The 18,218-nt window shown below is 32.8% G+C and overlaps 3 protein-coding genes across 3 annotated transcripts in view; 2 read left to right on the top strand and 1 right to left on the bottom strand.

Moving 5' to 3' along the window:
- The first annotated feature begins 4,101 nt into the window (after nucleotides 1-4,101).
- On the top strand, nucleotides 4,102-5,184 carry LOC115245245 (signal peptidase complex subunit 1). The gene is made up of 3 exons (XM_029823464.1): nucleotides 4,102-4,258; nucleotides 4,555-4,614; nucleotides 4,698-5,184. Exons 1-3 carry the CDS (start codon nucleotides 4,214-4,216, stop codon nucleotides 4,878-4,880), a joined length of 288 nt encoding a protein of 95 aa, XP_029679324.1. The 5' UTR covers nucleotides 4,102-4,213; the 3' UTR covers nucleotides 4,881-5,184.
- A 4,336-nt stretch (nucleotides 5,185-9,520) lies between these two features.
- LOC115245281 (uncharacterized histidine-rich protein DDB_G0274557-like) lies at nucleotides 9,521-10,016 on the top strand. Its single transcript, XM_029823528.1, has 2 exons — nucleotides 9,521-9,564; nucleotides 9,743-10,016. The coding sequence occupies exons 1-2, from the start codon at nucleotides 9,521-9,523 to the stop codon at nucleotides 10,014-10,016; spliced, it is 318 nt and encodes a 105-aa protein (XP_029679388.1).
- A 6,475-nt stretch (nucleotides 10,017-16,491) lies between these two features.
- The window catches only part of LOC115245282 (glycine-rich cell wall structural protein-like), a 7,036-nt gene continuing 5,309 nt past the window's right edge, over nucleotides 16,492-18,218 (bottom strand). Inside the window, exons 3-4 of the mRNA XM_029823529.1 lie at nucleotides 16,786-17,572; nucleotides 16,492-16,630 (exon numbers count right to left, since the gene is read on the bottom strand). Of these exons, the coding sequence (XP_029679389.1) occupies nucleotides 16,492-16,630; nucleotides 16,786-17,572 (926 nt within the window). The remainder of the gene's footprint in view (nucleotides 16,631-16,785; nucleotides 17,573-18,218) is intronic.

Here is an 18,218-nt window from a genome sequence, read left to right on the forward strand (position 1 = left end):
ACTGTTATCGGATAGCGGCATTAAACGCCGCGACGACGAGGGAATCTCTATGAGGCTCTTTACTTCTAACAATAAGAACATATACCGAACGTAGAAATTTGGCGGCGTTCTTTTTTTCTTTTTGACAGAGCATACTCGTACGCTAATCGGCGTTGATTATTCGCATTGCCGAGATTTTGATAGCGGGTGCTTTCGAAAGTCGTGTCTTGCTGTCATTTAAATCAAAAGATACAGACCTCGTGCCAAGTCACGCGCCGCGAACAGCGAGATTAATCGTGTATCCGTCTATTTTGTCCGTGTATTCTGTCTGCCGAGCCGAGTGCAAAGAGCTAATAAAAGTTACACGTGAAAATGACTCATTAAATCCGCGATAATTAACATTGTTGCATAAACAGGGGAGGGTGGCGAGATATTTGATATAAATAGAATACCGTAAAATAACATTATTTGCGATTTCTTTCGCAATCGAATTTGGTTACTAAAGGAGAAAAAAACAGAACGCTGCACAAATGATATGCATTATATATTACGATTATACAAATATTTAATTGTCCGCAATTTTATTTGTACACCGTCTAACCAAACATTTTAATTACTCTAATAATGCACACCTATAAATTTACACGTGCAATAGCATGGAACAAATTTTCAACACGTATATTTTTTAATAAGAAGATAACGTTTTGAAATCTCTTGACAAGAACAGTTTTATTAAACTACGATTATGACTAATGAAGAAACAATAATTTGTCAAACAAATATAAACAGTTAATCGACTCACCGATCGTTGCACTATTGTAATATTACTGTTGAACTGCCATAGTATTGCTGCTACATTGCCATTGTAATTCGTCGTTGTATTGCCGCTGTGAATATCGTTGCCAAAGTATTGCTGCTGATTGCCATTCCGCTACCGTTGCATTTCTGCTGCTACTTTGCTAATTGTTCCTAAACAATAAATTAAAACATATTTAATATCATATATTAAAATGGAAATTTCGCTAAATATTTTCTATAATAATTTAAGGAATCAAATTACGATTTGTATTCATTTTTAATGAAATATATACTGCTCATTTAATTGCAGCTAATATTTATTCTGGGATATTAAATTTCTCGGTAATTTTATTCATACGTTCAACGTAATACTTGGAATTAATAGTCGCGCGAAATTAATTTGAACTATCGCCCTATCGATATACCATATTTACGCATAATATAACGGTTGCCCGATACTTTTTTTTTATATACACTTTTATGCATTGCCCGATACTTTTTTCCGCACCGTAACTATTATATGATTATTTACAAGCAATATTTATTCGCAATAACTTAAAATCATAACTCGGATTTGCCGAGACAAGTGATATTTTTAAGACCATAATATCTCTTTGTGTTTTCTTGCAATAAAGCATCTTTTATCTTTATTTATTAACAAACACGTTGAATTTTATTAGACAATTGATTCATTAGATAAACATTTTTATTAGATAATTGATTTATCACTTTTAATAGAGTATATAATAGATGAAACAAAGAGAGAGAAAGAAAATGTGTGTGTGTATATGTAACATATATATATAATACGAATAAGAATCGAAAAATTCGTACTAATTATCGCGATAGTCAAGATAATACTAACAATAAGCGAAACTGTTACGAAAAATGCCGTATATATCAAGAAGAAACTGTTTTGAAGAACATGATACGTACCTTGCGTGAGAGATTCTGAGAAACGAGCCCGGCCATATTGGTCAAAAAACACAGTGACGCGAATACAGCTAAATAACCCCTTCAAAAATAACGATCACGGCATTAAATCATCGACTCTGAGATCCGTTTCTTCGACACTTACGAAGCTCGATCAGGATTATATCCGCGAATGCCCCCGATATCGATAATTGATCGCGCCTAATACACCGTAAAGCACACAAATCGGTAACCGTCTATTTCCGATTCCGCTGCAACACTACTCAGCATTCAACATTAACGACACTGTATGTACCATATGCAAATCAAATACGGCTGACGCGAATTATTCAAACGCTAATTCCTATTGGCGAATTCCCTCAGATGTACTTAGGACGCGCTAACGCACTCTAAGTGCGCCTTTTTTAGTTTTCGGTACCAGAGTTTCTAGTACCAACCAAATAAAGAAAGCTGAATGAGGGCGCATTAAGTGCAGCCAATCGAATTCGCGATATGTATATATTAGCTTTCCAGTAAAAAGGTAGATATGACGTCACGCGCGATTATTGAATAAAAAACAATCGGTTATTAAATAAAAAACACAAATAGTTAATTGCATGACACACAGTATCTACTTATATTTTCTCGCATTTTTTGTTATTAATTTTTAATAAACGTATGAAATTTTCTTTAGATAATTAATTTACTAGATAATTAAATATTTATAATGATCTAACATTTTTAATAATATAATAAATTGTTCGAGAGAGAAAGAGAAAGAGAAAGAACGTGTGTGTGTGCATTTTATGTAATATGTGTGTATATAATAAAACCGAAAATCGAAAAAAGTTTGAACTAATCATCGCGATAGTCGAGATAACACTAATAATAAGCGAAATTGTCAGGAAAAATGCGAAGAATGCGGTGCGTGCGAGAGAGAGAGAGAGAGAGAGAGGAAAAAATTCTCACTTGTATCATGTTACGAAAATTCTTTTTGCGTTATTCACGCATTCTATCGAAAGTGATAAATCAATTATCTAATAAATATCGCAACGCATTTATTGATAGCTAAAGACAAAATTATTTTATATATTTGCTATATATTATACATATATTTTTCAAATTTTTATTTTAATATGGCTGTATACATACATTTTATTTAACACGCAACGCCGTTGACCGTTGACCGTAGACTTGTGTTATGTCAATAGACCGCGCACTTCTATTAAAGGCATTAATACGAAAGGATAATAGAGAGTCAATAGAGAATCTTGCCCGATAGGGAAAAAATTAGACAAGGAACTCTGACTCTCTATCTCTTACTATCTTCTTACTTGTCCAATGGGAGCGCGCGATCTATCTGTACAAATCTATAATCCAATCGAATTCACTAGCCAATGCATATTAGCCAGTGCATTCAATAGAGTTCGCTAATAGAAACTAGCGCTCGGATCATTTTGCAACAATGCCCTAATGAAGTCGAAAGTGGATCGTTGGTTTCCGGGTTCATCTGTGCTATATTCACAGTAATTAATTATGGCGTCGGGATGCTAGTGTAAGTATAATCGCGATCGAGCATCGTGAGCAATCGTGAGTGTCGAAGGAACGGAATCAATTAATCGCTGTGATTAATTATAGTACGGTACGATATTATTATCGTAAAAGTCGCTCGTTTTGTTATTTCCAAGTTATCGCGAGTAAATATCACCTGCAAATGTCGCCAAATTGAATACCGGGCGTTCAATAATGGACATGCATGCGATCGGAATTTTGGAAATTAACGTTTTTTCGAGTGAGTGCCTTGTGAAATCCGGATGAATTCGTCATCGACAAAGCAGGGAGCTGGCAGGACGGCAGCGAAGGTGCAACGATCGGTGAGTGAATTCATTTCTTGTATATACTTGTGCGTAATTGTATAAAAAGGACTACTCTTTTAAAGTGGCGCAAAATTCATAATTTAAATGACGCCTATTTATGTGTCAAGGGTTAACAGAGATATAATTAATTCTCTGCTTAAAAACTTTGTAGAGGATAAAAAATACATAATAAACAAAGCGAATAAATACATCTATATGATTTAAAGCTCATAATTCATATATCAAGATGATCTAACGTATATTGTATCAGAAACAGAGTATAATAAAAAAACAGAGACTCTGTATCGATAAATATCCGTAAAAACTTTATTAAGCAATTCTGTACATAGCTGCACGCACGATATATCGATGTATTACATCTCTAAACACATTGAAGTTTGCGCGATACGCGCACAAACATAAAAGAGCGCGCATTACGCATTTAAACGAGTGTAGAGATCTATTTGAAGTCGGCTTTAAAATTTGCGCCGCATCTGACAGCTGGCACGTGTGCGTGGAGCTGACTTTCGCGTCTGCGCGCTCGATAACGTGTACGACACGCGACACGCTTGTGTTGTTTGTACACGTCCGTGAAAATCGAACCGAGCGTCTCCTTATCGGTGTATGTCTATGTGTCAGTTTCTCGCCGCCACGTTCTTATATTTACAATGAACGCGTGGATGCAGTACTTTAAATCCATCCCGACGCATATGGTAAGTAGCAAAATGTTTAAATGATTATATTAAATAATTAATGAAATATTGTATCCTCCATGATTAGTCCAAGATAACGTTAACTCATTACGCGAAGTTAGGTTAGGTTGTCGAGTCCCGTATGTTAACATAATTGCAAACTTTGATAGATTCTGTATAATAATTTGCATTGTAAATAAGTAAATTTGTCAGCATTACTTTAATATTTATATTTAAATTTTTACGCGAATCCATATTCTTCGAATATCCCTAGTGAAACTTTGTATTATGTTTATGTATCCCATTATTTGTTTCAGGATTATGATGGCCAAGCCAGAGCAGAAAAATTATCGCGAGTTATAATAACATTATTTGGTGTAAGATACAATTTAAAAAAAAATGCAAATAACATAAATGTTGATAATTTTAATATAGGAACTTTGTATTGCCTTATTTACAGGTGGTTGGCTTAATCTGGGGTTATGTTATTCAACAGTTCTCACAGACAATTTATATATTGGGTGCTGGCTTTGTTATGGCGGCATTAATCACTGTACCTCCGTGGCCTATGTATCGCCGCAAACCATTGGAATGGCAAAAGTCGCAGTCTGAAGTTACCACTAAACTCAAAAAGAAGAAGTAATCGCAGAATATTTATGTGATATTTTAAGCAAAGTTTAATATAACCAAGCATTGTGCAATCTTGTTTACAATAATGTAAATTTGGTTGCTGAAAATGGAGATCTATACATACCACTGAGCATTTGTCGTTATGCAATTATGAGATATGAAGATATGTCTTAATGCATAAATGTGAGTGTATATCGGAACAAGTGTGAGAGACTTTAGATCTTTTTGTAAGATTTAACACACACAAATATTATCTGTACTGTTTGTTGACTATAAATGTCAATCATACAAATAAAAAAACATACATTTTATTTACATATGAATGTTTTCAAAACTAAATCCTATAAATAATGATAAATCAAGAAAATTTTAAGAATTAACTAATAAGATTTTAATGTCAGCATAATCAATTTAAAAAATAATAAAATGAATTATAAAATATTGAAAAAAATTATATACAGTAAAAAATTATTATTTTGCTTTTTTATTTATTGTATATTCATTATATGTAATACAATAATGTAATACAATAATATTCAAGTCTCTTTATGTATATTAAAGTAAAATTTGAACATTTATTATGTATATTAGAACTTTGTTTAAATATCTTATTATAATTAAAATATAGAAGAAATAAATTCTTATAATTAATTTAATATAATTTAAAATAAAAAGAGAAAGGCAATATATATGATACATAAAAAGGAAATAAAATTGATAGATACTTTTAAATTTAATGATTCACAAATCCAAAAAAATTATCAATCCTCTCAAATGATCTATTTAATCACATATTACTTCATTTATACGTAGAATATTCTTGTAGTAATTACTATCGTATATAATACAAACACAAAAAATACATATAAGCTTAGGTATATAAACAAATAATTACCCGACGTTATATCGCTTCGACTTCACGTTATGAGCGGTTACATAAAAAGGGAATGAAAAAGAGAAGTGTAATCGTTATATCTACAACAATTTCGCAGCGGCGTTTCCCTTCCGCAACGGAACCGCCTCTTATATAATCGTACACCAGAAAACGTAGTATAGTATAACATAGCAGCAACTGATCCGACATCGCCTTTCCGGCTCGAAAATTGTCGGTCAATTAAACGTTCTTCGCGATTACGGCATACCGTCGTCCCGGTCGGAGACCCATTGGACCTGCTCCAACATTTGACTTTCATCGATCACGCCATCCATTTTCTCCGATTACCAACTGATCAGATCATCATTTCCATTAGAATCGCGCCAATTGACTTTCACGCGGTTCGATCAGAGATGGTAATTATCGAGATACGCGATGTAGAAGATTACATTTATTGTTAGACCTATAATCGTGTAAGCTAACATTTAAATAACAGCATATAAAGGCTCCTTCCTTTTTCTTTTTTATTAAAAAAAAACAGATTTGTAAATTATTATATTTTTTATACATATACTTTTGAATTTAACTGGAGAAAAATGATAGAAAAATATACTCAAGTAATAAAATTAAATAATGTATTATATATATCATATAATACATCATCTCATATGTATTTACATAAAAATAAATAAATAATAACAATAATAATAATAATAATATATATATTTTATTGAATTATATACTTTTCCTCAAAGTGTATTAAAGACATTACTGACCATAAATAACAAGATGTGCAACTCACACATTAACAAGGCGATATAGCTTATATGGCGATGAAGTAAAAGTCATTCGGCAGGAAGCAGGTTTACGGAATATCTTATATAATCGAAATACCGGATACTGGCGAATTCGGTGAGAATATGGTCTCTCCTGGATCACTTTTTATTTCTTTTTATTACTTTAATCTTTTCTTTTCCATTTTTTTTTCGGTTGTGCTCCTACCTGCCCTATACGCAAGGTTGTAATGTGTGTGTGTAAGAGTTACGAAACGCTTTCTCTCTGTATGATGGATATTTTAAGTATGCAACTTGCACTACTTCCTATGTAACGCCGGTAGTCCCATCGATTCGCGATCGGAAAAAGAGGGGGAAGAGGAAGAGATAATTATAATATTATTAAGCGTGCAATGTATGACACGGTCTCGATTATTACCTTGGTCTTAACACTGAGACTCGTTCGTTTAGGAAACTTTATAATTGGCCTGGAAACAGGAAAAACCACGGCAAGATCAGTTAGCAACCTAAACGCAACCGATATCTATCTCAAGGAATCGAAGACCCCAGAACGAGTCGTGTTTACTATTTATTTGTTTTGAGATATTTTAATTTATAATTCTAAAATAATATTTTTTCGCGGCTACACCGATTTCAGTCGATATTCTTTTCTTTTCTTATACAGTCCCTGAAATCCATTTCGATAAATGTATTAAAATACGTATTCGATATATAAATTTGTTACGCGCGCGGAAAGAAATTATTTCTACGAGGAAATAAATCCGATGCAATATACGTGCAATTATGTGTGTGTAACCCACCGTTTACGCACACATTAAATAAATAAAAATATTCATTATTCGTGTAAACTTTCGCTCGTCTAACATCGTATCGCATTAACGCAATCAAGTAAAAGATGAAACAATTTTTCTCGAAATTGCGGACATGTGTATTTAGTCGCACGTTATGTCATCCGTGACTATGTTATGTGTGTGCGTCCGCCGTATCATATCACGCTCAAATAACGAATTTGCATTTCACAGAGAACTCTGACCTCTTACATGAGAATCAGTCGAAACTCAATTTCTCTCCGAAACCAGAAGTTATTTCAACATGGCAGCAGCATATATGCGCTACGAATGAAATTAATATAATTTATCAAGATCTGAAAACTTTCATATGAATTTAAAAAAAAGTTTTGTGTTGTTGAATATATATAACGCGTGTATAAAAAGAACTTTCGTTTAAAGAATTAATCGATTACTTTCCGAATTAATTAAGCATTAATCAAAAGTACATCAACGAAAATATTCTGCACAGATTAATTCGCTTCGCTTCACATGTTGTAATGTAAAATGCTACAATTTTTTTACAATGTAATGTCGGTATAAGTACTTAAGTATAATCTACAAATTGAAATTTATGTTTTCAGGTTTCTGTGCGCACTCTCACTTATTTTTTCACTCTCGCGGAAGCATTTCTTTCCCGCGTACGCGCGGATGCATTTTTGTTATATTATAACAAAACCACGAAATTGTAGTATATTATTTATACAAAGAAAAAAAATATAATGCTAAATATATTATAAAAGATTATTTATATGTATTAATACAAAACAGGATAATATTTTCTCTCCAATCCACACTGTGCAGCATATTGCAATAAAAAATAAATCTTTTACGTATTCAAAAAGAGATAATTCTGCAATGTATCTATCAAAATGACCGGATAAACAATTTTGATAGTCGTTACATCACGATGAAAGTCACACAATTATCCCAGAGAGATTCCCAAACTCTTTCGACAAATTTTCGACGAGAATCACACTTTGAACGAGACCGCTTGAATTACGTCGCGTTACGTACGTCCGACCACGAGGACTCGCACGCATCATTCAAGAGGCGCGGTTTACACGGCACCCATCGTACGCACCGCTCGGTGAGTTACGCAGCTTCGAAACGAACGTAACGCGAGCTTCGCGCGTTTCCTTGCTTTTACGTAACTTTGCGATCCCGTCTCGCACCGCTCTGTGTCTCCCACCCGGTACAATTTCACCGGGTGGTTTTGGCCATCGGCCGTGTCTGTCCTTTATAAGCGGACATCCCCGATGGACAAAACGCAGAATCGTATCGACAAACATCGCAGTTTGCAACGCACAGCACGCACCAGTCGTCGCCGCGAATCTTTTTCCAAAGTAACTCGATCGAGATTAGGACAGACCGAGTCCAAGATGCGCTCCCACGCAATCGCTGTGAGTGATTATTTATAATATACACGTATTGTTTCGTCGCGTTTAGATTTTTGGCTTCAGAGGTTCTTCGTCGGTTTTGTGGTCGTCAGTGCTTTTGACACGCGTATCGTATGAAGCTGAGTGTGTATCGCGTTAATTTTGTGCGCGAATTCTGTGATTACGAGATTGCTTTCGAGAAATTATCTTGAGATTCTTCGAAAATATTCAAACCGTGATCTCATATAATTAAATTGCACGCTAATTCGAATATTTGATACTTGAAATAAGGCAAATAAACAACAGTCATTTTTTTTTTAAAGTACATTTCTTATGTTAATGTATAAATAATCTCAATTGACTATTATTGAATTTGTAGTCGCCTCCAAATATTCTGTAAAATCACATAGTATCTTTAAATGTATTTTTCTTAAACAGTATTTTTTCTTACGTTAATAAGATCACACAAACTTTGCTTGTAACATAAAAATCCTTAAAAGAGAAAGAAAATAAAAAACACATCGACTGTTGATCGCGAGAAACTCTTGAATCTAAAAATCTAAATGAACGATGTCCGTCGCTGCTTGAATTAGAAGCACCGTGCTTTTGCATCACCGCCATGCAAAATAGTATGAAAGAAACGGCAAGAATGGTGAAACGTGGATAAAAAAAGAGAGAAAAATGCTGTGCATTTAAATGACCTCTCGGCGCGATGCACTTTCGACATTACAAGCAAACCACAATTCCCTCTCGTGTTACAGTTGCTCGTGTTCGGAATAATGGCCGTGGCTTTAGCGTCGCCGTTACCGGGGGGCCATCATCAGTAAGTGTAGTTCTTCTCAAAAGATTTTATCCATATTTACTGTTAAATCAAATTTCTTACTAATATTTTTTACTGCTTCTTAAAAAATTATAACATATATAATATAATAAAACTATAATTTGAATAATAAAAATGGACATATATGACATAATGTAAACAATAATTGCACTCGCTTCAGTGAACATGTCGTGATCCATGTACCTTACAAGGTGCACACGATTCATCATCATCATGTGAAGAAAGTGCAAGTACCGGTACATCACGTCGAGAAGGTATCCGTTCCCGTTCCGTATCCGGTGCATCATGTCGAGAAGGTACCTGTCCCAGTACCTGTGCATCACGTGGAGAAGGTACCTGTACCTTACCCGGTTGTAGAGAAGGTTCCCATACCTGTTCATGTACCCGTACATATACCCGTACATGAGGAGAAGCCACATGGGGGTTGGTTTTAGAAAGCCAACAGCGCTTAATCTTTGGCTTTAATCATCTTAGGTTTGTACTATTTATTTGCAACTTAAACGAAATTACGATAATTGATATAGTAAAATCAGAAGATAAAGCTAGAAAAAAATATATGCACAGCAATCTCTCATTAACACTTTTAAGTGATAAAAGTTAATATAAACAAGGCTGGAACGATATAAATTAAATATTAAAAAAGAAAGATTAATTAGAGCCTAGATGCAATAAGTATAGTGTGTAATAAAATAGCATTTTATTTCATGGGATAACAAATAAATGTCATATCCCAAATTATTTATTATACGAAATAAAATGCTATTTTATTTCGTCTCGCTTATTGCGTTTAGGTTCTAATTGGCCTATCTTTTTTATTAATTGATTTCTTAATAAATTTTTACTTTCATTATAAGAGTATAATATTATACAAATTGATTCTACGACTCATAAACGATTGATATTTTCAGGTTATCATATATATATATATATATAAAAGGTGGAATCTGAGTAAATAAAAGTTATATAAAATTCATTCTTCTCGATACGGATTTATTGAGAAGAAGTTTTCTCATCGAAATACAAATGAGAACGAAACCGAGCAGTACAAAATTACTCGAACCGCCTGTATAGCATTTAAAAACTTAGGGTAAGAACCAAATACTCTGTATACACGCGTGTATACTCACAAAGATACTTGTACATATTTTTACATTGTCATTATTTTATATAATAAACATGTGATAAAAAAGAATATCCTGTACTTGATATATCCGTGTTCTCTGCTTTTATCAATTAATTGCACTTTTAAAAATTTCATGTTTTAAATACCATCTTGTAAATACCATTAATATCTAATCATTATCATTTTTTTATTAAATCATGGATATATTTGTTCCAATAATTTCTTAAAATCACGCATATCACTTCTTCGGAACATGTTAGAAAAGGAGAGAGAAAGAGAGGAAAGAAATAATAATCATACACTTATTTTTAGAAACATGCGTTCCCAGAAAACACAGGTGAATTATGGGCTAAATGTTAGTTTTCATATAAATATATATATATCATATATATCAATTTATTTTGCAAAATTAACAATGTAAAACAATAACAACAAACAAAGTATCAAGTAGCATAATCATGACTAAATAACTCTACCGTGATAAGTTTTTTAATTATGGGACAAAATGACTTATCGCTCATTATTCGTAATCATGATGTTCATGATGCTTATGATGATCTTCGGATTTTTTTACCGGTATGTAAATCTTCTTCTCGTGCTTGTGATAATGCTTGTGGATATGATGTGGCACATGGATGATGAAGTGGGTGCTAAAAACAATTTTATGTTTTTTTTCTGAATATTCTTATTATATCTATATATATATTAAAAGGTTTAAACTATATAATATCTCTCTGAAAAAAATATATAAACATCAACAATTTAATGGGAAAGAGAATTACTGTTCGTGACCATGGCCACCGGGATGCGGCGCCGTTGATACCAATGACACTGCGACAATCAGCGAAAGTAGAACCTAAAACAGAGAAAAATGTTACGTAAAATATATCATATCAAAGATTTTGCTTTGGAGAATTCGAAGAAAGATTGCCGTCTTCTCATGCATTTAACATTAATAGAAATATATTAACGATTTTTTTTTTTAAATTCTTGGTCAAGTCAGAAGTAAATCATAAACCTTTCACGGTAATGTGATCGGAGAAAGTACGTTTCGATCGTATACTAGACTCGTTAGGAAATCAATTCGGAAGCGGTAGTGATCGAAGCAAACGTAAAATTACACATTATTAGGTGAAACTATATGCGGCTAATAAGCTGATCATCGCGTGCGCGCATGTTATCGAAGCTATTCGAAATAATTTTATTTTTCTATAGAGAAAGAGTATCTCATTTATACTGTATTATTTTTAATTTTGCAATTCTTTTCTCGCTAATTTAAATTTTAAAATAAAGGTTGGAAAAAATTAAATTTAAAAATTTTGACCAACAAATCTGTTGTTAAAAAATAATAAAAATTTATCAATTTTTGGATAATAATTACATTATGAATATCCAATATAAATTCTTGGTCAAGTCAGAAGTAAATCATAAACCTTTCACGGTAATGTGATCGGAGAAAGTACGTTTCGATCGTATACTAGACTCGTTAGGAAATCAATTCGGAAGCGGTAGTGATCGAAGCAAACGTAAAATTACACATTATTAGGTGAAACTATATGCGGCTAATAAGCTGATCATCGCGTGCGCGCATGTTATCGAAGCTATTCGAAATAATTTTATTTTTCTATAGAGAAAGAGTATCTCATTTATACTGTATTATTTTTAATTTTGCAATTCTTTTCTCGCTAATTTAAATTTTAAAATAAAGGTTGGAAAAAATTAAATTTAAAAATTTTGACCAACAAATCTGTTGTTAAAAAATAATAAAAATTTATCAATTTTTGGATAATAATTACATTATGAATATCCAATATTTAATATAGTTTTTTTATTTGAGAAATCACAATTCTTCATTTATAATTATCTCGCCTTTCAAAATTACTATTTTCTTTTTAACTGTGCAAAATAATATTGGAAAGTTAATCTTTAAATTAAAAGTTAATAATTAGATAAAGATAAGAATACTGCCATCCGCAGATATCTTTCTGAAATATTTATGTATCTTCGAATCTTTACAAAAACACGGTAAAATTCAGATATAATAAATATCTATATACACAGAAAAAAAATTTTAATTTAAAAAATAATTTTTTTATGTGATGAAATTTTGATGAATTATTTTTATATTACACGCAAAATTAAAGCGGATTGTTTAAAGTATAAATTTGTCAGCTTCTTTAAGGCTAACCGTCACTTGCGCATCAAGAATTACATTTGAGGAAGAAATAAATAAGAAAATGTCACTTTTCGAATTATCCATGCGAATCGCTTCGTCTCGTGCGATCAAACCAACAGATTCACATCCATAATTTGATTGACACGCACATGTATTCCGAGCTTGACCATATTCACTCGATATAAACGCGGAATGGACGTTCAATTCCTCCGAGACTGCAACTGTACGATAACTAATAAGAGTCTCTTTCGCATCAGCCTTATAAACAGAAACATAATCAATGAACCGTGTATGAGCAGTGCACTGGAAACAGTTCCTGAGTGAATTACCCCGCCCAAATCACTCTCACTTTAGCGAATTTTACATAAAATCTTACGTGCGATTATTTGCGCGCGCATTGCTGCGAACGCAATTTTCACGGACTTCCTGCAACTTCACGCATCAGTTAGTGGATATACCGATCACGCCTTTCTCGAGCATGATACCTACCCTCGTATTATCCAATTATACACAAAGAAATATTAAACCGGAAGTTTGTGTCGGAAATGTAGAGCCGACAAGATTTCTCCTTCGAATGAAAATCAACGGATTATTCTTCAATTAATTAAAGTAAATTTTCTTTATTAATTCTAATTATCTTTATTAATCGCTTACGGAAATGAGCAAATATATTTTTTGGATGACGTTCTACGAGATGTATCTTGTTGCATCTTCATTAACTCTCTTAGTTTTTGTCTCGCGGGCCCTCTCTGATTGTACTTAAAAAGAGATCTTTTCCAATTAGTAATTATGTGTTTATTTAAATTTTTTTGCTAATTAACGCGAAGCTTATTATATTCGTTTTAGTGCTTCGCGCTGCATGTATAATATGTGCATGCATACGAGTGAAATCACGCCACATTTATCATATGATTCGTTCTTTTACTGTCCGCTTACTTTCCATTTCGAACTAATCCAACATCAACGCGTCTTTACGATCCTTATCATGACGGTTAAGAGCTATCGATGATTGAGTCATTAAGCGAAATTAATACTAATTAAGAAGTGAAAATTATATTTAAATATTTTACTAAAAAAATAGCAGGATATATATAATATTCAAATGTTAAAATAAATTTGTGCAAAAATAAAATAATAAAAAATGTTGAGGTCAAACAATATTATTTGTCTCAAAAGATACCACAATGAATCTTCATTGATATCGATGCAAGGTGTTTTTGGTATGTGTATGAACGCCGCGTATTTAGCCACCAGAAATGCAAGCAAATACTTCGGGTTACATATTCTTAGAAGTTAAGAACTTTACTTTCCTAAAAAAATCATTTTTGTTGAAATATTAATGATTACAGCAATTAGAGATTGTTCCACTTTATTCATTATAAAAAATTTTCCGCTTTAATTTTTATCTTTAAATTTATACACTTAAAAGAAAAATTATGGAAAAATTTGGGTTACATTTTTGGAAAGAAAATATATAAATATATAAAAATGAAATCTATTTTTTCTCTCTTTTCTCCTATTATCGTGACATTAATATAAACGCATAAAATGCATTAGTTTATATAAACGCATTCAATAAGTTTTCTGCGAACAAAATAGTTAATGTTATGATGTCGGCTGATATTTTTACATCGTAAAATGTTAATTGTAAGTGAGAATACGCGAAAGGCTATAATTTATGTGCTAGCTAATCATAAGCTTCCTATACTGCTTTTCATATCATTCTTTGTGATTAATGACCATAATAATATTAACGGAATGGACAAGTATTAATGTAAATATTAGGAATTAGTGAAGAAAAAATCGAAAAATATAAGTGAAAGCGGAACATTTTCATACCTATATACATAAATTACAATGAGCATTTTCAAATAAAATACCACTAACATAAAGTTATTTATGCTAGTTATTTTATCAATATTATCTCAAAAAGCAATTTTCTCCCCGAGAATTGCTTTTAACTTGGTATTATTCGACTGTTATTTTTAAAATATGCAAAATTCTATCAATATATGTATATATCCAAAACTTTTATTTTTATTGTGTGATATTAATATTTACCCGTTAGATTTTTCTAATATTCTTGCCATTTAAAAAAAAAGATTTTTATTTTTTTGCGATTTGTAGATAAAATTACACATTTATCAAATAATTGTAAAAAATTATAATACTATGAGGAAACAATTAATATTCTATTGATACGGGAAGATACAATATGGTATATTAAAAACATATAAAAAACTTTATTAAAAAAAAAATATATATAACAATATAACACACACAAAATGCTCTATTTACAAAACGTATTATATGTACAAACACAACATGTTGCTTTGAGTATGCACTCGGTCGGTGAATCGCAATTACGTTTATATGAGATATTAACTGCCAAAGTGCTGAACGAGGCACGTGAAGATCTAAAATTGAAATGCGTGCCGGGTTTAACTATGAGGTGTAGAAATTTATAAACATGGTCGTGTAATAATGAATTATGACGATATACGCTCGATAGCTTTTATCGCAAAATGTGATTTAAGTGCTCTATAATCCTTTTTAAAGATTACTTGAACTTAAATTATTAATATTCCTGATACTCTGATATTATTTCTAGAATTGACAATAAAATCGATTATTTCAATTATAATAAGACTCGTAATATAAGACTTGTGATATGACATAAATAAGTTCGAATATTTAAATCATATTTAAATAAAATTGTTTACGTCTGTAATTGTTTCTCGTGGAATGTCATAAATCTGTCATTATCGTAAATTAGTCAAGTTAAATCAATGTGAATGTCAACTTGAAAATTAGCAGTTTACTGCTTTAATTTCTTCCATAGGCAATAAAGAAAAAAATTGTCTACGTGGTCATAACGTCAAACGTATCAGTTGTGTGTGTGTGAGTCAAGTTTTTCCGTCCATTTGTATGCATAATATAATAGAGAAATCTATAATATAAAAAATATCTCAAAATTTCAAATAAAATTTTTTATCAATTTCGTCCCGATGTTTAAAAAAGCTATTTCTGATAATTTGTAGTTCTTTTTTTATGTTTCATAGCTTTGTGGAAGAATATAAATTTCAGTCATGCATGCGTCAGTTTTTTTTGTCGTTATTGAGTTAAAGTTACTTTGTCGTCATTTCGTCTGTCGCGTAAAAATCTGCTGCAAAATCAGTAAAATTGTTGCATTTGATTATTCTGTCATCGATATACTATCTGTCAAAGATGGGACTAATAGAAATATTTGAATGTCTGAAAATTTAATAGAAATAGAAGAAAATTTGTAAAGAAATTTTGCAAGTCTGTAAGTTCAAAAATACTAAAAGCATTTTAAATCATTTTTTAGTATAAAATAATTCTATCAGTGAAAACAAGTTTTAGTCGATTGACCGTTCATTTCGTCGAAATATGTAGAAACTATAAGAAAACATTATCACACATTATCGTACGTCATACTTTTTGATTGTTACATCATAATCAAAGTGATGATACTGTGATTATTATTAAAGGATATTCGCATCTATACCGATCAATTGAAATAGATGTTAATAAGGCTATAGATGTTTCTAATGCATGCTTTGCACAACATATTGATCATAGCGCGATCCTATTTTTTCTTGTGGTAACCGGAAAAACCACCACCATGGCCTCCACTGTAACTATCGCCGCCGCCACCGCCACCGCCATGACCACTTGAATACGAATCAAAGCTACCGCCAGAACTATAACTGCTTCCGCCATGGCCGCTGAAAGATTTCATATTAATATAAAATATTACACATGCGGATGTATATATGTATACAAATCTGAATAGAAAAATCGAGATTTTTTTGCATTCGCGTTCTAATTATCTTTTTGTATCAATCACAATCAGCCGTTTGCAAATTGCTTAAATATTTACCTGCTACCGAAACCAGACGATATACTGTTGCCGTAACTGCTGGAGCTAATATGATGATCATCGCCACCAGTGCCATGTCCGCCCCCAAATCCACCTCCAGAATCGCCAAATCCACCACCTCCGTATCCGCCTCCATGACCGCCACCATGACCGCCTCCATGACCGCCACCATGGCCACCTCCAAAACCGCCACCATGTCCGCTGCTATATCCTCCCCCGAATCCGCCACCATGACCGCCTCCAAAACTGTCACCATGTCCACCTCCAAAGCCGCCTCCATGACCTCCTCCAAAACCGCCACCATGTCCGCCGCCATATCCGCTACTTCCCCCAAATCCGCCGCCATGACCGCCTCCAAAACTGCTTCCATGTCCACCTCCAAAACCGCCACCGCCGCCGCCGCCGCCACCATGTCCATGGTGTTCGATGATAACACCGCCGCCTCCATAACCGCCGCCTCCAAAACCGCCGCCTCCATGACCACCGCTTCCATGACCACTATCAAAACCACCACTACCGCCATGTCCTCCGTGTTCTATAATAATACCACCCCCATTGCCGCCACCATATCCACCACCTCCATGTCCACTGTCAAAACCACCGCCTCCGTGTCCGCCACCGCCGCCGCCATGTCCATCATGTTCTATAATTATACCGCCGCCACCACCGCCATGACCACCGCTTCCGTGACCACCCCCATAGCCACCTCCGCCGCCATAACCACCCCCGCCGCCATAACCACCCCCGCCGCCGTGGCCGCCGCCGTGGTCTATGATAATATCCCCACCTAAAAAAAATAATTATCTTAACATTTTGTTGTTTGAAATTTTGATTGTAAATGTTTTCATTAAAAAAGATATGATGTAAATTTATTTAATTTAACATATGCAAAATAAATAATAATTGCACGATTTTTATCAAGAATTATATTTATAATTAACTAAATTTACGAAACAATACTTTATATGGAACAATATAAAACGAAAGTGACAAAAATTTCTAAGATTTTTTTATAAATATTCATGAGAGTATTCTCTTTCTCTAAATATTAAAATAGACAATCTCGAAGTTCTTTCTCTTTGTTGCGTCATTAAATTTTTAATTGTTAAAATAATGCGGCCACTTGAGGCATTTTTAATCACTTTTTTATACATATGGAAGCAAAACTTTTTTAGTACTTGCAAAAGAGAGAGTAGACGAAATTCAAAAACTCGATTTACCGTATGCTGGAAAATTTGCTGTTTAATTTGCTGGCGTCATCGCATTTTAATTTTATTGTAATAAAATTAAAAATTATTGCGATTGTTCGCAATTGCTTTTTAGACAATATTTACAACGCCTTTTTGTGCTAAATAAAATATTTTTAGCGTCAAAAATTTATTTTATAAAAAAGAAGATTGAAATATCGAAAATTTTATAAAGAAAAAATAATA

This window comes from Formica exsecta, unplaced genomic scaffold, assembly GCF_003651465.1.
Source record: "Formica exsecta isolate Colony F162 unplaced genomic scaffold, ASM365146v1 scaffold933, whole genome shotgun sequence".
NCBI lineage: Eukaryota > Metazoa > Arthropoda > Insecta > Hymenoptera > Formicidae > Formica > Formica exsecta.